This window comes from Periplaneta americana, chromosome 7, assembly GCF_040183065.1.
Source record: "Periplaneta americana isolate PAMFEO1 chromosome 7, P.americana_PAMFEO1_priV1, whole genome shotgun sequence".
NCBI classification, from domain to species: domain Eukaryota; kingdom Metazoa; phylum Arthropoda; class Insecta; order Blattodea; family Blattidae; genus Periplaneta; species Periplaneta americana.
In genome coordinates, this window is record NC_091123.1 from 8,926,163 (window position 1) to 8,951,160 (window position 24,998).

The following is a 24,998-nucleotide window of genomic DNA, read 5'->3' on the forward strand; positions in this document are numbered from 1 at the left end:
CCGAGTTTCATTTATATTTGTTAATGTTTCTCCAAGATATTTGAATTTTTACACTTCATCAAAGGGTAAATTTTCGATTTTCATATTTCCGTTTCGCACTGTGTTCTGGTCAACCATAACACTGTAGTGCAGTATTGTTTATTAACATGTCAGAAAATTACAATTTTTCCCTTTTGCACCTCGAACATACACGTTTCAGGTCAGAACTAAAAATGTTTGCTTAACTCTGTCTGTTTCTCACCGCACGTAGGGTAAAGGTTGGTAATATTGTGATATGAGTAAATTATGATAGTTATTTATTTTTGAGAAATCATTACAATTTTACTGAGCGAGAGGAAGATCGGTTTTTTGCGTCAACGTATTAAGGGAAAGTTCGTGGACAAGTTTCTGCACAAAACCGGTCCTTCTCCCGCTCAGTAAAATTGCAATAAATTCTCAAAAGGAACTATCACAATCTTACTCGTGTCACAATTTACCAACCTTTACCCTACTTCGCAGTCTTCAAAGTATCTCGTAACGACGGCTCCTGCATAGCTATTCTTGCTGTCTGTTGTCACAGCATGTAATTCAATCCATAGTCCGTTACTGTTTTTCCACGCAGAGGATGTCGGTTAAGCGGCGCTCCGGAGGCCCCATCCGGCAGCTGTCGCTGCAGCAGCCGGCCCCGTCGTCCATGGCGTCGCGGCGTCCTCTGAGGAAGCAGCAGTCGATGGACGCTGGCTTGTGGTCGGTGGACGCCGGACTGCGCGTGGCCGCCAGCGCCATCGTCAGCGGCTCCCACCTGCCGCAGGAAGTGGCTGCAACTCCGAAGTCCAACTCCGGTATGTCCGCCCCACCTGGGCCTGCGCCTACTTTGACTAGTGACCAGCTGATGGTAAGGAAGTGACAAGCTGACAAAATTTTACTTGCTAAAATTTTTTGACAAGCTTGTCAACTGACTGTCAATTGTTGACAAGCTTGACAAGTAGGCCTAATTTGGCAGATCACAATATTGTGTAGCATTTCTTGAAAAAATCAAAGAAGAATAGGAGATTATTCTTGTTGTATTTTCGCCAAAAATAAAAAAAAAAATATATATAAAGACTAAATATAAAAATTCAAAGAAACTTAAGAAAACTCGCTCAGTCCATTTGGCCGTTTTTATAATTTACACATAGGCCTATGTTTGACATCTCTGTCATTATATTTTGTGCGAGATCGTGCGTATTTGCTTGTTTTCCGCACAGAACCAATACGCGGTAAGTGTGAAATACCACATTCAGTATTCCCAACGTAACACACACAACAATTTCCCTCTTCTTACCGCTTAAGCGCAACATTCATTTTACTGCTTTAGGCTTTTGACATATTACTTTTAGAGACGTTTAACATAATAATAATTATAAATTGGAAACTTACCACTGCAATTTCACCTAAATTGCAATGTTAATTATTGTTTTTAAATATTTGCAAAAATTAAGTAAAGTCTACTACTCCACGAACCTTATTGCATTCCTGATACAAGTAACATTAAGGAAGCCGTGAAAAAATCAACAAGATTCCAGATGCCGATGTTATTACTGCAATATGTTATATAAATAATATTGTTAAAATATTAAAATGAAAAATAAATCATTACATAGCCTTACCGTTTGTTTTAAGTTCGCATTTATAGATTGGGGAAAAAAAAAGACAGACGTATATCACGGCATGCTGGAGTATAGTAAACACAGAAAACATTTTATAGCAACAATGTTGAAAAAAGATATTTTGGTGTTCCGAAATTGGCGTCATTAAACAGAGACCAACATGGAGATTTCATTGCAACTAATTAGAAATTCGTCTTTCAGGTATGTAATAAACGATCTTCGCACAAAATAATGTACGATACACGAGCGGTATGTTTGTTTTCATGTTCTCGGAAATTAAAAAAGCTCAACTACGTTTCGCTTTTTCAATCTTTTCCTCGAACATGAAAACGTCAACATACCGCTCTTGTAACGTATATTACTATTTAGAGACGTTTAACATAGTAATAATTGTAAATTGGAAACTTACCACTGCAATTTCACCTGAATTGCAATGTTAATTATTGTTTTTAAATATTTGCAAAAATTAAGTAAAGTCTACTACTCCACGAAACTTATTGCATTCCTGATACAAGTAACATTAAGAAAGACGTGAAAAAATCAACAAGATTCCAGATGCGGATGTTATTACTGCAATATGTTATATAAATAATATTGTTAAATTATTAAAATGAAAAATAAATCATTACATAGCCTTACCGTTTGTTTTAAGTTCGCATTTATAGATTGGGAGAAAAAAAAGACAGACGTATATCACGGCTGCTGGAGTATAGTGGTTTTCAGAAGTTGCCGTCATTGAACAGAAACGAACATGGAGATTTCATTGCAACTAATTAGAAATTCGTCTTTCAGGTATGTAATAAACGATCTTCGCACAAAATAATGTACGACACACGAGCAGTATGTTTGTTTTCATGTTCTCGGAAATTAAAAAAGCTCAACTACGTTTCGCTTTTTCAATCTTTTCCTAGACCATGTAAACGTCAACATACCGCTCTTGTAACGTATATTACTATTAAGCCTGTTTTCTTCCAAAACAACGCCAATCCTTGTCTAAAAGTTTGTGTTATTGTGCACGTCACTTGAAAACTCGCTCACTCCATAGAACGGTGGATTAAAAAAAAAACTGGCCCAGTCCTTTCATAAAAATGGACTTAACGCGTTTTGAGATCACACTCTTCAATTCTTTGTTGGCTGATAAAGCAATATTCGACCAGTGTTGTCTAAATTCACCTGCAATTGTAATTCCTACTTTAGAATGTCTGAGTTTCGTACTTAGTGTTTTATTTTTTTTTAATTAGGTATGTCCGTTTTTAAGAACATGTATTATTTTGTCAAGTGAACAAGAATATTTTGAATTTACCTGTTAACGATTTTTGAGAAGATTTCGTCGAGGAAATTGCTGGAATTGTGGCCAGTTGGCCAAAAATTCATTGACGCAATGATCAACATCATAACGATATCGGGATTTTCCCGTTTTGAGAGCACAAATATGTGTCTCAATTTTAATAGCAGCATGTAAAAAACCGGAGAACTTTCTTTTAATGTTAAACAACAATGAAATAGTTGTGACAGTCAATCATTGAAAAGGTTCAAGAAAGCTGTAGCTGCATTTTATGATCCTGCAGTTGGATAATAATAATAATAATAATAATAATAATAATAATAATTTGTATTAGCTGAAAAACATTTAATTACACTTATCACAAACTTCGTCAGCATACGAGTAGTAGACTACAAGGCAGATTATTTACATTAAATTTACTTCAAAACAATAAATTTAGTCACTTTCGTTCGTTACTATAAAGATTAACATAAGAACAAGAGAAAGGCAAGGAGAAGAAGTGGAATGTAAGAAGAATAAGGAGAAGATAAGGACAAGGGGAATGTATGACAATAAGGGGAACATAAGGATAACAACGGGAATGCAAGGAGAACAAAAGACATAATAATAACAAAGAGAATACTAGAGAACAAGGAATATACATGAGAACAAGATGAATACGAGAACAAGGAAAATGCAAGGCGAAAAGGGGGAATACAAAGAGAACAAGGAGAAAGCGAGGAGTAGAAAATAAATACAAGGAAAATAAGGGAAACAGACGGAGAACAACGGGAGAGAGACGACGATCAAGGGAACACACGGAGAATACAAAGCTCATAAGGAGAATAGAAGAAGAACAAGGAAACAGAAATAGAACAATGAAAATACAAAGAGATCAAGGGGAATATAAGGGAAACAAAGGAAATACAAAAAACTAAGAGAAGGCAAGGAGATGAAGACAATTAGAAGGAGTACAAGGGAACTAAGAGAACAATGGGAATACAAAGGGAACAAGAGGAATACAAGAAAAACAAAGGGAACACAAAAAGAACAAGGAAGAGACAAGGAGAATACAAGAAGACCGAGGGGAAGAGAAGGAGAACAAGGGAACACAAAGAGAACAATGGGAATATAAGGATAACAAGGAGAAGACAAGGACAACAAGGAGAATATAAGGAAAACAAGGGGAACATAAGCAGAACAAGGGAACAAGGAGAACAAGGGGAATGAGAACAAGGGAACTCAAAGAGAACAAGGAGAAGACAAGCAGAACAAGAGAGAGGATTGCACATTTACGTGACGGTCAATTCGAATTCGAAAGTTAGCTTTTCATACCTAATGGGGAGAAAGACGCAATTCTGCGCCAGAAGTGAATGACTTGATTGTCGTGACTTAATGTTAATTGAATCATCTTAATGCTCAGTATTCCTTGCAGGTCACGGCGTGTTCATGCGGCCTCGACCGGTGAAGCTGGCGTGGACGGACCGTCGCCAGCAGTCCCTGCAGCAGGAAGGTCCGGGGGTCGGCGACCCCCAGGTGGAGGTGGTGGCCAAGCGATGCACGGGACAGCCCAGACCCGTCACGGCCAAACCGCACCGCCCGGCGGCAGGCAACCTGCCCGCCATCGGAGGCGAGAAGGACACCATCCTGTACACGAGACAGCAGCTGGCGGAGAGGCTGCGCCGGGCGTGGAGGGAGCGCGAGCAGAGCCGGCCAAACCTGGACATCTTCCTGGCCCAGAACAGCGTGGAGCCCGACACCAAGAGCTGCCTGGACTCACCCACCGACCCGTCGCCGGAGCAGGACCTCCCGTCGCCTGCCCCTCTGCTGTACTCGTCGACGGCTGTGGGAGTGTCCAAGAACCTGCCGCTGCAGCGAGGCGTAGTCACGTCGTCAGCGAAGAGCAAGGACCTCAAAGATGCCGCCGTGATTGGTGATACTGGCGATCAGTTTGCCAGCAGGAGTGCTCAAAGCAATGCTAGGCAGTTCCCGAAGCAAGAGCACTCTAGCGGAGCTTCTGGGAAACCAAAACTCAGCGCAGAAGAAGGAAGTGCTATCATAAAAGACCCTGAACAAATCCTGATTCCAGGAAACAAGCTGAATTTGAACTTCAGTGTGTTTCCCAAATCGAGTGCTACAGTGACGTCGTGGTCACCATCAGATGCCGTCAGTAATAGTCAAGATACGACTTTCCAGTGTCTGGCAACCCAGCCTGAAGAGAAGAAAATCTGTGACGTTACCAAGAAGGAAACTCCGTCACCGTCCAAAGAACCCGTCGACATAGAGAAAGCTTTGGATGCACCAAGCACCAAGACGAAGATCGTGGTGGATGTTTCGCCCCGCAAGAAAGAGCCCCTCCCAGCAGACACCGCAAAGCCTGAGAAAGAAGTGGAGGTGCAGGAAGAGGCGAAGGACCCTAAAAGCGTTGTCCGGGGCAGCAACAAGCCCAGCACCAGCGAGGTGATGACGGCAACAATGCGGCGAGTGAACTTCCGCAACAGCGCCAACAACAAGGCCTTCTCCGGGAGTCTCACCTCCGAGGGCAACGCTCCGCAGGGGGCCTCCGCCCCGGCCAGCAGGGTTCTGTCGGCGCCCGCCCACAGAAGCGCGCCCACCCCCACGAAGAGCATCCTGGTGCAGCGGGGGCGCCGCAGCGTGGACGTGTCCTCCGACTCGCAGGACGGCGAAGAGGAGGGCGTGTGCCCCCCGAGGGGCGTGCGGTCCGCGCCCGCCAGGCGGCGCCTCAAGTCAGGGGCGCGGCGCAGGGGTCGGGGCCGGGGGGAGGAGTCCTCGGGGGAGGAGGCGGAGGGCGAGGCCAAGCCGAGGGAGAAGGCCCCCACGCACCGCTCGGGGAGACGCGGCCTGGCCCGCGGCGCCGAGATCGTGACCATGGTGTCCCTGATGAGCGACGGCAGCGACGTGGACGCTGATGGGTTCCTGCAGCCGGCGGCCGGGCCCGGCGGCGCGCCCTGGCTGGAGGAGCGAGCCCAGAAGGAGACGCCTGCCGCCCAGACGCCGCCCACGCAGCGCGTCGTGTGCCTGAGGAAGACGCCCAAGTCGGGTAAGCTCGACCTGGCCTTGTTAGTTAATTGTTTACTTCTCTGAATTGTTTATTTCAGGGGCTAGACACTGCGGCATGTTCCAATTCCATGGTGATAAGTAGACTTCGGGATTTATGCTCTAAAATTAAATTTTAGGTGCCTAACATAAGCTCAATAAATGTATAAAATAGGCTCTAAAATAAAAATGGACTCTAAAAGCCATATATAAAATCATCTTTCATCACGTCTTATTCAAAATTAATAAATATGTTTTATATCTGTTATTATTAGTTCAGGCTTATAAAAATCTTATACTTCAGAAATTTCTTTAAACAGTAGTGTATTTCCCTAAGGAAATTGTTCCTAAAGTAGTGTGTATTGCGACCCTCGGTGGTGTATAATGAACTGAGAGGGTCGCGAAATGATTTACAAAGTAAAACAAAAACACCTTATTCATATTACATTTATTTTGCATTTAGAAACATAAAAATAAAAAACATCTTTCACCAGTTATAAAGTAAAAAATAGTTAATTTGATGAGTGTGTCTGTTTTCAGAAAGTATCCTCTCAAATCTGGCCAAAGCATTCGATACACACACAGTGATTTCATTTTAAATTCGAGATTTCTCGTTGTTTTTATTGGTAGGCCTAATCACAGACGAGAAACTTAATTGGCAATGAATACGAAGCAGAAAATGTTATAAAAAATTTAAAAGCTTCTTTTACAAACTCGAGGTATTCTTTTGATGCGAAACTGGTCAATGCTCTCCGAAAAAATCTAGTTTCAACATTCCATCATTTGGTACATATTTGCATGAATTTTACCATCTACTAAGCCAAACCGGATTCCCATCCCGATGTTGGATCGAATCCTCTCAGTTTAAGACGGCGGTTATTCCGTCGGATCCCGGCCACTTAGTCACTCATAACGAGTGCACCTCTGCACATATGTGGACATTGTGCCACTGTCATACGTCTATGACGCAGTACATGAGGATAGGCCACTAGAGAGAACCCAAGAGGTGGAAGTTAAACTGAGAGGGTTCGATCCGACATCGGGATGGGAATCCGGTGTGGCTTAGTGGATGGAGCATCAGCACGTAGAGCTGAAAACCCGGGTTCAAATCCCGGTGCCGGAGAGAATTTTTCTCTGTTCCACTGTTCCATCATCATATGATGACGCAGAAATTCTATATTGAAATATCATATGTACTTCGGTACATCGTAATATAAATAATATTATTAAGGTTGCTTTTTCATTCTCCCTCGTATAATTGAACAAAGACAGTATTTGCTTTTATAAGCAGAATGCAGGTAAAGGAAATAAATAAGAATAGACATAGAGGAGGAACTGTGGGTAGAAGACAAGGAAAAAAGAAAAGGAAAAAATGGGAAAAAACTTAATGAATAATGTGAGAGAAAGACAGAGAAGTGAAATAGGACAGTTGAAGGGATAATAGATGAACGAGATGAGACATGAGAAGCAAGGACAAAAAGGAAAGATAAAACGTACAGGAAATGAAGGTGAACGGACAAAATTAGAAGAAACGGGAAGGACATAAAGGGTAGAAATATGATCTTGGAGATACAAGTGCTTGGAGGAGAGCCATCTGCAGAACTGTTCGTGCACGATGGCGGATTGGTCCTGCCACAAAGCTTGAAAGGCGTTAAAGAGTTTCGAAACTTGTGATGAAGTACAAATCCTGGCCGCCCAAAAGTGTAAAATGAACTGAAGTCGGGTGGAACCTCCAAAGTTTTTCTCATTAATGGAATAAGTAGAAGTTGAGCCACAAGTTTGATAGACGAAGACTGAGCGCCTTGAGGTGCGGCCACCCGGCCGACCGGCTCGTATCTGTCACGAGATGAGAATCAGACAACACATTTCACCGCTTTGTTTATTTCCGTTTCAATACGAACATGTCCTTCATTCGCGAGTAGAAGCAGCACGTCCAGATGTAGGACATGGAAATAATGGTGAAGAAGGCGGTGAAAACGTTGGAGAAGAAGATAAACTAACAATGATCAAATAAAGTGGGAAGAAATGGTAATGATGAAGATGATAAAAGTGACAGAAATAATATTGACATTAGTAAAAATTATACATGAGGCGAATTAAAAGAAGCAGAAATGGTGATGACTGTAATGACGAAGAAGGGATATAAAATTATTTAATGTTTTTGGAAGGTTGAGGAGCACAGCGGATTGATTGTTAGTGATTCCTGCTTTAGTTGTTAATAATAATGATGGTGATAATGATGATGATGATGAAAGGTATATAAATAACCTTTAGAGAGTTTATTTGTATCAAGAAAGATGAGGAAAACAACAAGGGCAATTGATGATTATCAAGAGATTTTCTGAATTAAAAAAATGTATATCAAGCGATTTAAAGAAATCCCAATAATTGTGTGAAACATCTTTACCCGATTTAAAGTAATAAACATACAATATGTTTAACCGAGGAAGTATAAATTTATTAACAATGGAAGAACCGTGTACAAAGTACGGGGAAAGACAGACTTCAAAATTAGCTTTACCAAGAGGACGCAGAGACCAGGGGTTTAGGTCTTATGATAAATGTTGTATCCTCATAGACGTTCCTTAGTTTGCCACATTGGGTGGAGTTGGTTATAAGTGTTGCCAATCTGTCAATTTTAAACATGTATTATGAATACCCATTATTTGCAGGATTTGTCAGTTTTATAACATTGTTTATTATTATTATTATTATTATTATTATTATTATTATTATTATTATTATTGCATTATAAAATTGTCTTTTTGTATAGTCTTTTTTAAAGATTCAGTCGGACACAAAGTAGCCATATTATACCCATTGCATTTCGAACTGGCGGATCAAGGTCACGTACAAACGCACAAACGTGCAAAACATGCACGAGACACTGAACTGAACTGTGAACTGAAGCCCTGGTAGTCCCAGCTGTTCCATCTGACTTTAGTTGAGGAGAATAGTCCAGGATTGGAAGTAAGCACATGTGGCAAATGCAGTCCATTGCTTGACCTTGATCCGCTAGTTCGAAATGCACTGACAATAGTCACATTTGTTCAGTTGGTCAGTGATTAGATGTTGGCAAACCTGTTAGGCTTGAATATGAAAGGCAGCCCTTTGATGTGAACAGATCGGGTAGCAGAGGGAATATGTTTTCAATTGCTTTCAGTTTAATGTTCAACCATTAGACTATATTCATATTCATATGTCAAACTGAATCAAGAAAGTCTTCTTGGCTAATAATCGTCCATAGAGTTCAATGAAGATTGTATAGTTGGCGCATCTGATAAAAGAGAACAGCTAATAGCAACACACTACTGCCATCTAACGGAATATTTGTAATGATGAGATGGTACAATAATAGGCTACATTTCCAAGACAGTTCAGTATTTTAGAAAGTAAATTAATATTTTATTGTATTAGAGTACTTCATTTCTTCTCATCTTTATATACTTTCTTCTGATAGTGTAATAGTCAACTACATCCCACTTGAATTTTGATTTTTTCTAGATAAATCAAAACCTCTAGTGAGATTACTGTTGATAAAACCATTACGCTTCTTTGGGCGGTAATATGGAAGGTACTACTACTAATAATATTGTTTGTATAGTGGATATTTTTCTTTTAGTTTTAAGATGTTTTATTAAAAGTACCAGGTTTCTTGGACCATTGCTTTTTATAAAAAATATGACTATACAAATTGAAATATAAATAGGTAATATTAAAGAAAATTGATTAACAAGACATAATGGATACCTGTAACATGAGATGTAGTTGCGATTTTTGCCACCATTAGCTTACCGGTAGCTTTAACGTCGCTTCAATAGCCTCTCGAAAAATATATTGAATTGGAGGTCTTTCTATGTTATTTGTCAATGACAGAGATTGGGACAGACAAAGATATCGGTGCACTCTAATGTTAGAGACCACATGGTCTAAAATGGTAAAGTTCATGATGGTGATATACTTTCTTTAATTATGGTTGAAGTTCTGGCCGTTGCGCAATCAAACAGAATTCTAGTTGGCAATAATCAGAAGATACTCTTTTTTTAAGTACAAGACCTACTAGTTTAATACACGTGGCCAATTACATAAGATACGGTTTTCAATTGTTCACACATACGTTTCTAATGGCAATGTTAAATCTCTACATAGACTACTATATTTTGAAATCCACACGGTATAAAAGAAAGAATGGAGGCACTAAGAGTCTGCTTGCAGTAGATAACAATAGAAGGCAGCACAAGATTTGATATTAGGCTGAAGACAATGCGAACACGTGGTCCTGGTCGATATAACGATCTACAGTGTGGGAAATTCTTCAATGAAAAGTGATCAAAATACAGGCCTAGAAGTTGGGGCGTGAGGAAAAGAATCAGCTTTTGTAATGAAGTCCGACAGAAATCGCTCATACTTTACGAGATTACTAAAGCGGCTGACGAACAAGTTTTATCCGGTTTTCCTTCTCATTATTCCATCCCTGTGCCTCCTAAAGTTAATTTTTTGTGCGAATGTCGGCCTTGCAGCTGTCTTTCGTGGGTGTCACACTCCTTTTCCATCTGCAAACAGTCGCTTCGTTTTTGTTTCCATTTATCGTCGCTTAATCAGCTGGAGAAGTTCTGATTGCAGTGACGTGCCAGCAAATATGACTTAGGAGAGATTCAACAGCCAATGATGAAAAAATAAAAATTGTGTGATGTTCAGATACATCTACCTCAAGAACAGTCTCAGCTAGGTTATATATACGGCTGTTATAACAGGAGTTAAAATATAGATTAAAACTGACTTGATAGTAATTCCGTAACAGTAGTTTGCAGAATTATTTTTAAATTTAATCGCAATTATTAGTGTAAATATGCACAATACACTGAAAACATTCATTATGCAGAGTGAACCGTAAGTAATATCATTAATTTCAAGGGGTTATTCTTTGAGATATTTCAAACAAAAGAGTTTAGTACAATTTTACTCGTTTTTGCTTCCTTTTCAAGATAAAGATTGTTTTATATGAAACATTTCATAGTATGTTTTGGGAAAGTCATTGATTTAATTCCCAATGTGCTTAGTCAGTTTAAGATAACCGTGTGTTATGATAATAAATTATTGAAATAATTTTAGTTTTGTCCTTTAAATGTACAAACATTTTATCCGAAAAAATGTAACATTTCGTTTTCAAAAGAAATTTTAAAATGTTACATTTGTTCGGATAATTTTTTTTTTCCTTATGGAGACCTAAAATCTTAGACTGAAATGAGAATGAACAGTAAAAAATAGTTTTGTAGACAATAATTAATTTCTCTGAGATAAACGTTCCGCCATTAATCCGAATTACACTGTTTTATATGTCAGATTAATTATTGTACGTAATGAAAAGTGACGAAGAGAATAGCTACGTTTAAGTTTGAGTAATTCGCCATTGTGTCTTTTGAATTCAAATAAAAATAATAGTTACCACGATACTATAGAGTATTCCACGTTAAGAAAAGAGCATTGGTGTTATGGGCCTTGCCTAGTACATTGTACAAGCTATGTGGTAGGTAGGCGTTTCTATGGCAACTGGACATTTGATGGAAGAGCCCCATATGCTCAATGCTTTTTCTTAACGTGAAATCTTCTATAGTTCATTAAGCCATACTTTTGACATAGAATACGTATTTCTCCGCATCACGTAAGCCTATGGCACTCGTTCCGGCATCCGTGATGAAATAAAAGATGACAGAATTTCAAATACTTAGGCTATGAGCTCCAGCCGAATGCTAATGTCATTAGTAGTTAGGTCGTGAACCAATGTAACTTGTGTGACCATGCCCAATGACGTCACCTTCCCTCGCTCATAGCTAACGAGAAAGACAGGCTACGGAATCACGTGGTTATCATGGTCTAGTCATGGCCACCTTGACGATCGCCTAATATAAATAAGCCTACATGTCCAAAGTTAAAAAAAAAACAAAACAAAACAAAGGAATTGCTATATTAAACTCATGTTAAATGTGCCCTCGCTACAAGCATGAGGTTGTCGAAATTGCGTATAAAATTAGCCGTGTCGCGTAGCGAACTCTCTCAGTACAGACCTGTGTGACTACAGACCTGTGTGACTACCCGTTTGATTTGTAATTGTGAGTTCTACAATATTAAAGTGATAATGTACGATACACTTTGGTATGGTCTGTCATTGCGTAGCAGACCAAGAACACCCATGCTATGTACAAATCAAGCAATAAGACGATATTAAATTTCTGAAGCATTCATGATCATGACATGACATTGTAAAGTGAGTTCATAATATCGTCGTTTTCGTATGATATTTTAGAAATAAAAATGGCTAAGTTGGCAACACTGCTCGTTCAATTTTGCGAATGTTTTTCTTTGCCTCTGAGCAATCTTCATGGTGTAGGGAAGTAGCAGGAACAGATGGCCGCTACTGCGTGTGACATGTGCGTGAGTGCGATCACGCGCAGCTCGCATGACGCATGGGAGCGGGGATTCCTCGCTGCGCCCTGCACACACACGTGCGTCAAGATCGCTGTCACGGACTTCACTGCAAGCTAGGCTCGTCAAATTAAAACTGACGCTCTCACGCTTATTGGAATAAAATTGTGGCGTAGAACCGTACAAGAATTTGGATACTCATATCGGTGTAGACTTGTAGAGCGACTCCCTTTAACGTTCCAAACTCCTTACAAACTACAGCACTAAACCCTTTACAGATGTAATTCAGAAAAAAACACTGGTCATTGAGAAAATGTTATTTGTAATTCAGAAGGCAAAAAATGAAATTAAAAAAACATCGCTTTCTAATTGAGATTAATCAATTCATTCACTCATTAACAGATTTCGGCCCAAGAGCAGGCCTTTCACTGCAAACCCAGCATTCTCCAATCGTTCCTATTTTCCGCCTTCCTCTTAGTCTCCGCATATGATCCATATATCTTAATGTTGTCTATCATCTGATATCTTCTTCTGCCTCAAACTCTTGTTCCGTTCACCATTCCTTCCAGACCATCCTTCAGTAGGCAGTTTCTTCTCAGCCAGTGACCCAAGCATATTCTTTTTCTCTTACTGATCAGTTTTAGCATCATTCTTTCTTCACCCACTCTTTCCAACACAGCTTCATTTCTTATTCTGTCTGTCCATTTCACGCACTCCATTCTTCTCTGTATTCATATTTCAAATGATTCTAGTCGTTTCCTTTCACTTAGTTGTAATGTCCATGTTTCTACTTCATACAATGCCACACTCCACACAAAGCACTTCTTTAGTTATCTGTTTTTCCATAAGTCCGTAGAAGATACTCGTTTCTTTATTAAAAGCTTCGTTTGCCATTGCTATCCTGCTTTTGGCTTCATGGCAGCAGCTCATGTTACTGCTTATAATACATCCCAAGTGTTTGAAGCTGTCCACATGCTTTGCTGTACCATTTGGAATTCACACGTTTACCTTCTTTATTTTTTTCGATAATTATGGTCCTCTTCTTGTTTGTATTTGAGGAACAAACTTTCAAAATCTGACCTTTCCATTTTCAGAAAATGCCACAAATATGTGTCTCTATAATAAACGATTTTTATGGTGAAATTTCATGAGTCCATAAAGGAAAAATAATATTTTAATTTTCCAACACAGAAAATATTTTGTTCATTGCAGAGATGAAAGTTTTTGGCATTTGAAGTGTAGGCTATTTCCTGAAAATGGACATGTCAGGTTTTGAAAGTTTACTTCTCATTTATCTTCGTTCCATACTGCTCACAGCTGTCATTTAGCTCTAGTAGCATATCCCTTAATATCGTCTCCTCTTCTGCTAACATCGCCATATCATCAGCAAATCTTATGCATTTTGTTGTTGTTGTTCTTCTTCCAACTAAGGTTTTTCATGGTTTCCCTCAGTCAGAAAGGAAGGCAAATGCCGGATTGGAAATTTACATGCCATGATTCATCACCGCGTCAATCATCAACAACAAAAACATGAATCAAAATCTATAAGAACACAAAGCCTTCTGCAACACACAATAGAAACAGGAACTCAATTTTAGTATGCCAACAGATTCTATACATGCGATATAACCACAGATGTTAAAACGTTTATAAATAAACTTGTCAATAAATAAATAAATAAATAAATAAATGAATGAATGAATGAATGAATGAATGAATGAATGAATAGTAACATGAGTATAAGTGAAAACATTGTAAAGGAACTGAATTGTTGCGAACTGGACAGAATGTGTAACGAGAAATATGTGACCGCCGTGATACTATTTCCAAACGCTTCTTAGAGCAGGTCTGTATAAACACAGAATGTCCCTAAATTTGCGCACGTGGGTTATTTCATGTGGATCGTACATGAAAATGACTCGAAACTATTAGTGAAAAACATTTTGTCCGAAGAATTTTTAATTGCACATTTGGGCAACGGTGCACAAGATGGAATGTTTTGGTAATCTATTGCAGTGCAATGTTTATTCTGTTTATCATTGCAACTAACAAGCAGTAAAATGCTAAATGGTAAACAGTAATAATTTATTATGAAGTTACGAAGGAACATGCTGTAACACAGAAATAATTAATACATTACAGAAAAGCAATTACAATATAAAAAATGAATACGAAATATATTACAAAAATAGTGAGTTGGTTTAAACCAAGTACATTTAGTTTTAAAGCAGCGTACGGATAGCTTGAGCTACGATCACAGGTGTAACATTTCTTTGCAAAATACAGTGTTGCTACATTGTGCAATTCAAAATTCTTTGGCGAAGTTTTGTCACTAGTATTATTGTTTTCGTTTTCACCCAAGATTCACACTATGTAGTCCGTGACGCAAATTTTGGTACGTACTGTATACATGTCTTGGATCTTTGTATGTGTGTGCCCTGAACATGTAAAGCGCAACAATAGACACGAAGTTGGAATTTCGTGATTTCTCCGACTCTATGACGACGACGCCAGCGTCGCGTGCGGTTCGCAAAGTGCGTGCTCACGCAATGCCAAGTGGTGATGTTCACGCTCGCACCGACGCGAGATTAAGCAGTTACAGGTTTGAGTAAGGTGTTTACACTCTGGGCACTTTTTTTGGGCATTTGTACTATGTCGTTGATGCTATTATTTACATTCTTACTTCTGAACTCGTTCGCCGCTGTAGCTATGTGGTAGTGTGCAGAATTCCCAACTAAGCGATCCGAGATTGATTCCTGACGTGGAATATGAAAGACATGTATTTTTCGCCCACGGGACTGAGTGTTTGTCCGTTGTCTTGTGGTTGTTCTGTGATGTCTCTGCGGTGGTCCTGCATTATACTAATCCCATGACCAGGGAGTTTTGTATTTTTTAGATGTCTAATGTGCGATCAGATGAATTTTGTGTGGTGTGTAAGTATGATGAGAGAGGAGGTTAGGCAGAGTAAGGAAAACAGATATGTAGACCCCCTGAATTTCGGACAAACTGTTATTATATTCAGAAGAATATACGGTGAGGTACTAAGAATCAAGAATGGCTGGCACTTCACCAAAAATATTAATCGATTTACTGAAATTCAATTTCATTAATGTTAGCTTCACCAAAACGTTTGAATGGAGCCGCCATTTTCAGTTGGCTGTCTGTGCTGTAAATAAATGATGATCGCAAAGCATGTTTTATAGTACCGTAAATAATTTACAGTTTTAAATGTTGGCAAAGAAAGAAACAAATGCTAGGGTAGTGATAAAAACAAACAAATGCTAGGGAAGCGATAAAATTAAACAAATGCTAGGGAAGCGATAAAATTATGCGATAAGCAGCCATGATTGCTTGAAAGACGTCCTTTCGTACCGTTTTATTGGTTAAAAGTAATATGATGTAGTAAAAATGTAATATTTACTATAATGCATTGTGAACAGTTTGCGAGGTCTAGTTTTGAATCATGAATAAAATGTAAACTGCAGCGCAATCAAGATGCAAGTATTCCCTTTCAGTAGCTGTGCCACGCGCCAAACATGACGTCACGCCAATATAGTCTATGAACGGCTACCTTATCTCCGTACGTCCTGGAAGAGAATACGTTCCCTACACTTTACATCATTCAGAGGGGAGGTTTCAGAGGAGCGTTAGACGCACATTCCGTCGGAATAGTGTTTTGTGTAGCTATGGTACCAAATAGTGAATTACGATAGCCTGCTTACGAGAATGCTGTCCTATGAACTTCAGCAATCATCTCTAGGATAAGTGTGGGCTGCATATAAGCATTCGGGCCTCTCCTCCGCGAAGAAAATCAACTTGAAAGCAAATTGACTTCTCTTATGTAGGCCCAATGCTCTATTTATCTATAGTTTCAAATTAGAATGTTCTTGCGCTGTGCCTGGAAAAGAGGACGATGCTTGCTGATAATGCATTTGCTGGGAAAGAAGGGCTTGAGAACGAAAGGTCTAGGTTTGCTCACTCCTGACTCGGATGCCATCAGATAACGCTGATGTCCCCTGGAACAGGTGTTGAGGCGGCGGCGTGCACGAGGTCACGTCTGACGTCGCGTGCGCCACGACACGACATTCCAACTCCCCGTTAAGTGACGCTAATTAAGTGCCGTCGTGCTAACCTCATCAGCCATGTCCACTCCACAGGCACCGTCTATGCTCCACTTCCACTCAACTTTCTTTTTTGATGTGTACCGTAACAATATTGTATTCAACCTACATTAATAGAAAGAAAATTACATCGACATCATTCCAGTTTGGTCTCCTTGGCAACTCTTGCGATAAACTGAACAATGTGAACGAGTCTATTAGGCTTTCTATAAACAAGTGGAGTCCGCATGTATAAATAGTTTTTATACTCCTTGGGGAGGGTTGTAATAAGTATTATAGCTATTAATAATTATAAAATAATAACTAAAATAATTACTTATATCCTACAAAATTGGGAAATAAAAATATAGGCCTATAAGAATTGTTATGATAATATTTATGTTGATGATTAGAACTTAAATAGCTTATATTATTAGAGCATAATACTGAAGAATTGATAAAGTTATATTATTCAGCTGTGTTCTGACATGACGCGAAACGGACGCGTGCACAATACATGCGTAGCTATAGAAAGTTAATACACGCTTGATATTCCTCACATACAGATCAATAAATAATAATAGGCTTACTTACTTACTTACAAATGGCTTTTAAGGAACCCTTAGGTTCATTGCCGCCTTCACATAACCCGCCATTGGTCCCTATCCTGTGCAAGATTAATCCAGTCCCTACCATCATATCCCACCTCCCTCAAATCCATTTTAATATTATCCTCTCATCTAGGTCTCAGCCTCCCCAAAGGTCTTTTTCCCTCCAGTCTCCCAACTAACACTCTATATGCATTTCTGGATTCGCCCATACGTGCTACATGCCCTGCCTATCTCAAACGTCTGGATTTAATGTTCCTACTTATGTCAGGTGAGGAATACAATCGTGCAGTTCTGCATTGTGTAACTTTCTTCATTCTTCTATAACTTCATCCTTCTTAGCCCCAAATATTTTCCTAAGAATCTTATACTCGAAAACTCTTAATCACTGTTCCTCTGTCAAAGTGAGAGTCCAAGTTTCACAACCATACAGAAGAACCGATAATATAACTGTTTTATAAATTCTAAATTTAAGATTTTTTGACAGCAAACTAAATGACAAAAGCTTCTCAAGCGAATAATAACAGTCATTTCCCATATATAAATAATAATAATAATAATAATAATAATAATAATAATAGAGTCTAATAATAATAATAATAATAATAATAATAATAATAATAATAATAATAATAATTCTATTTACGAATATTCTGATATGCTTATAAGTTAAATAATCCTACAGATTAAAAGCGATGATATGGCACACTTAAGTGAATTGAAAACCTGTATTACATTGTGTGTTTACATACACGGTTAACTATAAAATTAAGTTAGAAGTTTAAGTAGTCTAGATCTGTCTCTCTAGGTGAACTACCTCCCACTTCCTCCCTGGATACAATTTTAAAATGTGCTCACATTGTTCAGTGGCTTGAAATTAGTGGTTTTTAAATTAAATTTACACGAAAACCGTCCACGCTATTGAAATACGCCAGAGGGATAAATGATTCTTTATTAGATTTTCTATTGATTTGGAAGAAAATACGATTTTACTCGGAATAGTTACCGAATAAAATGGTGTTAAACATTTGGGAAAAAAGAACATTTTTGTGAGAAAACTACGGACTTTACACGAATACGGTATTACACTTTATTTGTTACACACAACATGAGCTATTCGCTCTGAAAATTTGCAAGGTTATTTCACTTTTACCCTGTATACAGTAGCCTATACCAATTAATTGTTAATTGTCTGTCGCTCAGAAACAAGTCTTTATTTGTCCTTTTAATGTATTATTATTGTAACGTTGACTTTATTTCATTCAGTTCATCCCTCAAATCCTCTGTCACTTGTTTTTCTCTTGTGTTGTTACAGTGTCCTTCAAGCAACCGACTCCTACAAGGGCCACGCCTCAGAAAACCTCCCCCGCGACTCTGGACGCTCGCAGAAGTAACCCCGTGTCAACCCAGGCCAGGGAGGGCTCAGTCCAGGCTCCTATTGTCAGCCCTGCGGGACAGGCTTCTAAGGAGACCGTGGTCCAAGCTCCCACTCAGCTGAACACGCAAAACAGCGCTGGAACTGAAAACATGTAAGTCTTCTTCTTTCTGGTTTTATTTTTTCACGTGAAATATTTCGAATTGTTCACGAATATACCTAATCATTTTCAGTATACTTGATAAGAAGGTTGGGCTTGAGAATTTCCCGGCGTTGGATATGGAATAACTCTTCTCGGGTTCTCAGTCAGATAAATCGGATAGTTACTTCCAAGCTTTCGATGACTAGCTTGGTAGCAATAATCCAACTCACCTGAGTAAGAGCCCGAGAAGAATTATTCCATTGTAAAATTTCTTTGCAGAACGAAAAGTTACATTCGTTCGGATCAAATTTCTGCACAATTAAAGGATAAAACTAAAATTCGTTCAATAATTTATTATCATAAGACACTGCTGTTTTAAAATGACTGAGAATATTTGGGATTAAATCAATGGCTTTCCTAAAATACAGTACGAAATGTCTCATATAAAATATTTTTTATCTCGAAAAGTTAGCACAGAGAACGAAATGTTGTTAACCCTTAAATTGGCAAAACTTCATTTCTCACACTATTTTATAAAACCGCGTCGGACTGTAAAGAAAACAAGTATCGCAATGTCCATATTTTATATGTCGTACAATATTATAGTATTGTGAAATTTTAATTTTTCTACTTCTCAAACAATAAGCCTCTGAAATTAATGACATTATTTATGGCTCCCCTGTATAATAATAATAATAATAATAATAATAATAATAATAATAATAATAATTTCAAAATTTGGAAATTGACTAGGAAAGCAAAGCAAAGGTTAACTTAAAGCAAAAAACTTACAAAGCAAAGGTTAACTTCAAAATAATGTACAATTTTATTTGCCAAAAGAATACAAAATAATGATAAACTTAAAAATAAAGTACAATTTTATTTTCGGAGAAACATGAGATAAAAGTACAATGAAGAATAATTGAAATGAAGTAGGCTAAATAATATTATGTCGTGTTATACAAGTGATTGTGTAAAATGAGTAATGAATCTCTCAATACAACCAAACAAATTTTGGTAATATTCTCATTAGAAAATTTAAGAGAATGGAGAATGGTTTTGGTAAATTTAAATTAAGTTCCCCCTCACTTCCTTTGTATTAATATTCATTTTGTATCTCTCACTAAAGTGAGGAATACATGGATTGTAAATAGACTTCTTTTTGTAGTTAACGTAATTGGCTTGTTGATCATCCTTCTCAAACGTACAGTGGGTTCAAGAATGAGGCTCTTTTGATTTCTAATTGACCCATCCTCAGCCAAGCAATTCACTTCTTCGTAAACCTCACACTTTGTCTTCCGAAGAGTGGTTGCGGTGGAACTTCTCACTTTATGGTAGCGGTTGTTACTCAGTAATTCGCCTTTAGGATAATACCCAAAACATGCGCAAGAGTTTCTACTTCGCTGCATCCTGGATGGCGACAATTTTGATCTTGGAAGTGGACATTTTTATGGCATGGCAATAATAATAATAATAATAATAATAATAATAACTTAATAATAATAATAATAATAATACGCCTAATAAATATTACAAATTCATGCAATTTGTTAAACTTCAATGCTGTGAAGTGCATTGCAGCTCTCGGAAAATTACTATTTTTCATTTAGCCTATAATTCTTTAATTTCTAGTGTACATTGGGCTAGCCAGAAAATGTAAAAGACACTGAATATAAATTGTACTTACTTATTCTAGGTTATAGAACACATTTTCTAGTACAATTATTTCTGATTTTAAAATAATGTATTGCATACATATACTTAATAAATATTTGTGCGAGGTCGTGCGTATTTGTTTGGTTTCCGCACAAAATCAATCCGTGGAAAGTCTAAAATTCCACATTCAGTATTCCCAACCTAACACACATAACAATTTCCCTCTTCTTACCGCTTAAGTGACATATTGATTTTGCTGCTTTAGGCTTTTAACATATTATTTTTAGAGACGTTCAATATAGTAATAATTATAAATTGGAAACTTACCACTGCAATTTCACCTAAATTGCACTGTTAATTATTGTTTTTAAATATTTGCAAAAATTAAGTAAACTCTACAACTCCACTAAAGTTACTGCATTCGTGATGCAAGTAACATTAAGGACGCCGTAAAAATCAACAAGATTCCAGACTCATCATAGACTGGAGGAAAAAAAAAAGACAGACGTATATCACGGCCTGCTGGAGTATAGTAAACACAGAAAACATTTTAAAGCAACAATGTTGAAGATAGATATTTTTGTTTTGCAAATTTGCCGTCATTGAACAGAAACCAAGATGGAGATTTCATTGCAACTAATTAGAAATTCCTCTTTCAGGTATGTAATTAACGATCTTCGCACAAAATAATGTACGATACACGAGCGGTATGTTTTCTTTCAATTCTCGGAAATTAAAAAAGCTCTACTACGTTTCGCTTTTTCAAACTTTTCCTCGAACATGAAAACTTCAACATACCGCACTTGTAACGCATATTACTATTGTCAAAGTATTATTCTTTTCGAGTTTTTACTTTACTTGTAAACAAATTCATTTTACTTCGTAATCTACAATTCGGCAATTCTCTGTCGTGTGTTTTATACCCTCCCGAAGGTAAAGATTGGAATCATTTGACTCGTCTTGCACATCCGGTATGCTGTAGCGGTTCTCTGATAACCTCCCATTAACACGGAGCAGCACGCGCGCCCGAGTTATGCAATGCAATAAATGCAATGCAGCGGCCGGCGGTGTGTTGCGGAAGTAACCTTGGCAAGAATGAGGAAATGGCGAGGTTGGTGACCGGGGCGCCGCCTCGCGCCGTGACATCGCCGGTAGCCGGCCACCCCGCGCCCCCAGGCTGATGGATCGGAGGAATTCCGCCCGCCGAAACACGGATCGTGTTTACTTCACAACAGATCAATAAACAATGCACAAGTCGCATTCAACACTAGAGCCCTCTTTCCATAGGCCCTAATCATCATAGTCATTGGGCCACCGTGATAGCAAGGGTGGAAGCGCGTTTGCCTACTGGTCTGGCGTGGGTTCGAACCCCGCTTGGACTGATTGCCTAGTTAGTTTTCCCTCGAATTCACACACCAATTCGTTATCAGCAATTCCACTGACACTAGAGAGCCTTGTAGTTGATACAGCGTCGTTAAATAACCTATTACATCTTAATCTGTTTATCATTAGTTTTCCTTCCTCGAGCTGTCGATCCTAATACGTGATCCATAAATTTTATTTTTTATTTTAGTAGGTTATTTTACGACGCTTTATCAACATCTTCGGTTATTTAGCGTCTGAATGAGATGAAGGTGATAATGCCGGTGAAATGAGTCCGGGGTCCAGCACCGAAAGTTACCCAGCATTTGTTCATATTGGGTTGAGGGAAAACCCCGGAAAAAACCTCAACCAGGTAACTTGCCCCGACCGGGAATCGATCCCGGGCCACCTGGTTTCGCGGCCAGACGCACTAACCGTTACTCCACAGGTGTGGGCACGTGATCCATAAAGTAAAAATATGTTTTAAATATATCATTAGAAAGTAAAAAGTAGTTGAACCATTATTTGTCTCAAATATATATATATATATATATATATATATATATATATATATATATATATATATATATCGGTTATCTCAGGAGGAATGTAAAATACTTCAGAAATAATGTAGTTTGAGTTAATCTACGTCGATTTAATCTGATATTTGAGGGGCTCACAACCAGAGTGGACCAAGTCCACCAGTGATCAGTTTGTGGATTAATACAATTTTGGATAAGATAACTTAGATTTATTCATTCCCATAACAAACCAAGTCCATAACTCATTTGTTACTTCACAGAGGGCAGCATTTCCTATGGAAGGTGAAGGCAGCGTATAGATAATTATACAGTATGGACACTTCGCGTAGGTACCTTTCATGTAGCAGTTTGAGCGTGAGATTCTGCTTTCTCCCTGGAGTTGGCACTGACATCACACCAGCTAGCAGTCGACACAGCGGAAATATAACACATACAATTAATACATTATGTCTCAAATAAAATAAATTGGACCCAATAAATAATAAATCCGTCATTAACTGTAATGTGTAGACTCTAGAGTTCCTTTTTAATGAGTGTTGAGACGTTGACTCCATCAACAATTAAAATATGTAATGATCTGATAGCACTTAAAATGGAAAAACAAAGCTCTTATGAGAAATAAAACCATATACCTATATTATATTATATACAAATATTAAACGAATTTAATACATAATTATATAATGTATTATATTATTTTATAATATAATTTATTATAACTAAAATATTTTAAAAAATTATTATTACAACTAGTTTGTGTGACTAAGAAATAAGGAAAAGCTGTTAACTTGAATTTATTTGAAGCAAAGCGTTACTGGATTATGCAATAAGGTAGGCGATGTTTGGATCCTGTGTCTCAACTCTATACTCATTTATTATCTTAGCGTGTGCTCGATTACACTAACCTCTAGCGCTTGAAAGTGGAACTAAACGTCAGCGCACAGAGAAACAAAACACAGGAAAATTCGCTCAGTATCCATTCTATATAATCCCTATTCGCTGGTGAAGGTTGCTAATCAAGAGCTCCAAGCTTTAGCCCTTAAATTGGCAAAACTTCATTTCTCACACTAGTTTATAAAAACCGTGTCGGACAGTAAAGAAAACAACTATCGCAATGCCCATTTTTATATGTTGTACAATATTATAGTATTTCGAACTTTTGGTTAAATTTAATTTTCCTACCAATTTTTTTTCTGTTGTTCTATTAAAATTATAGCATATAGCCTATTAACCTGTTGTATCCTGTAGGATACTTTGCCAATTTAAGAGTTAAGACTCAGTTTCTCAAAATTATTTCAGAAGGACTTGGTCCACTCTGGTTGTGAACCCCTCATATCTATGTCCGAAATGCAACGGTTGGGATGGGTGAACTTTTAAATAGAGAGAGGCGTTATAGAATTATTTCTACGTTTTAGAACACTGTGATATGCTACTTTATTGAAAATGTTGTATCTTGTGTTGTTCCAATCATCTAATTTCATAATTAATTACAAACGTAGTAAGAAAATAAAGAAATTACACAAGACAAATTACTAAGGTTGCTCTTCTTATGGATTCCATGAATAGTACATTCATACCAGGTACCGGTACCGGTTGTCTTTCTGACTTCAATGAAACACTTGGTAGCTTACCAGTTTCAGACAACATTCGGTATACACGGGAAAACACAAAGCTAGATGGAACCCTTCGATTGGGAAAACGTCGTCTATATTCTTCAACAACAGCCAATGCATTGTCATCGCAAAATCCGTAAACAAAAATCGTATCTCCATATTCACTAAGCGAATACACGAATTAAATGTCAAATGAACGTGTATTCAGTTGTATATGTTGAGTTGGCGTTGCAGTGTTCAGATTGTGCCGTGTGCAATAGATCTGATGTAACAGTCAGGTATAATACACGGAACCGCAAGACGTTCCAGTACTCCTGCCCTTAATTTCTCCCCAACCGTTAGACTTCGGACATAGGTATTTCAGGTCAAATCAATGCAAGTTAGCCCAAGCTAAATTATCCTGAAGTATTTTGCATTCCTTTTGGGACACCATGTATGTCGCTTCCTCCACACCGCAAGCTCAGTGGCATTTTCTGTTAATACGCCTCGTACAGTTACCGGGAAATCGGCCGCAGTTTCTACGGTAGGAACTTTAGTTTCTAAGACCGGTTTAGCAGGAAAATGTTTATAAAGAATTTAAAAATGAATGACCATGCAGATACAGCTCGGGACAATAATTAACATTACTTCTAGGCCTACCTTTTTTTTTGCCAAATTCAACAGGCGACTTTCAATTTTTGTTACTACAAGAAAACCTGACTGGAGAATTGTATTTGAACATATTAGAAAATGTAATTGATCCACTTATCACACAGTCGCTAGAGAACCAAGTCATTAAAGAAAACCTAGTGTTGGACGAATAAAATTTGCATTTTCAACAGGACGGAGCTCCCCCACACTATGCAGTACTTATGCGATAATGCATAATGGAAAATTGATTGGTAGGAGGGGTGCTGTAGAATGGCCGGCAAGATCTCCAGACCCGACGTCTCTTGACTTCTTCCTATGGGGTCATTTTAAATCAATTGTTTATACTTCTCCGCCTGAGAATATTCAAGAACTGAAAAATAGAATAACCCAAGAACGTAATCGGATTAGTAAGGAAACACGCCAAAACGTTCGCGAGGAGTTCCAAAATAGTCTGTATTACTGTTTAACCAACAACGGAGCATATTTTAAACACTTGATTTAGTGCAAAATAAACTTTTTCGTGTCAGGTTGCCAGACAAAAGATGTAAAATAAATGAATGAGGTGTATAAACAATTGAATGCTCTTTCATTCTCTGCA

The 24,998-nt window shown here is 38.1% G+C and overlaps 1 protein-coding gene across 1 annotated transcript in view; it reads left to right on the top strand.

The window, feature by feature from the left end:
- The first annotated feature begins 604 nt into the window (after positions 1-604).
- The window catches only part of LOC138702653 (uncharacterized), a 53,937-nt gene continuing 29,543 nt past the window's right edge, over positions 605-24,998 (top strand). The window contains exons 1-3 of the mRNA XM_069829979.1: positions 605-821; positions 4,328-5,953; positions 18,396-18,609. Coding sequence (XP_069686080.1) covers positions 605-821; positions 4,328-5,953; positions 18,396-18,609 — 2,057 coding nt within the window. The remainder of the gene's footprint in view (positions 822-4,327; positions 5,954-18,395; positions 18,610-24,998) is intronic.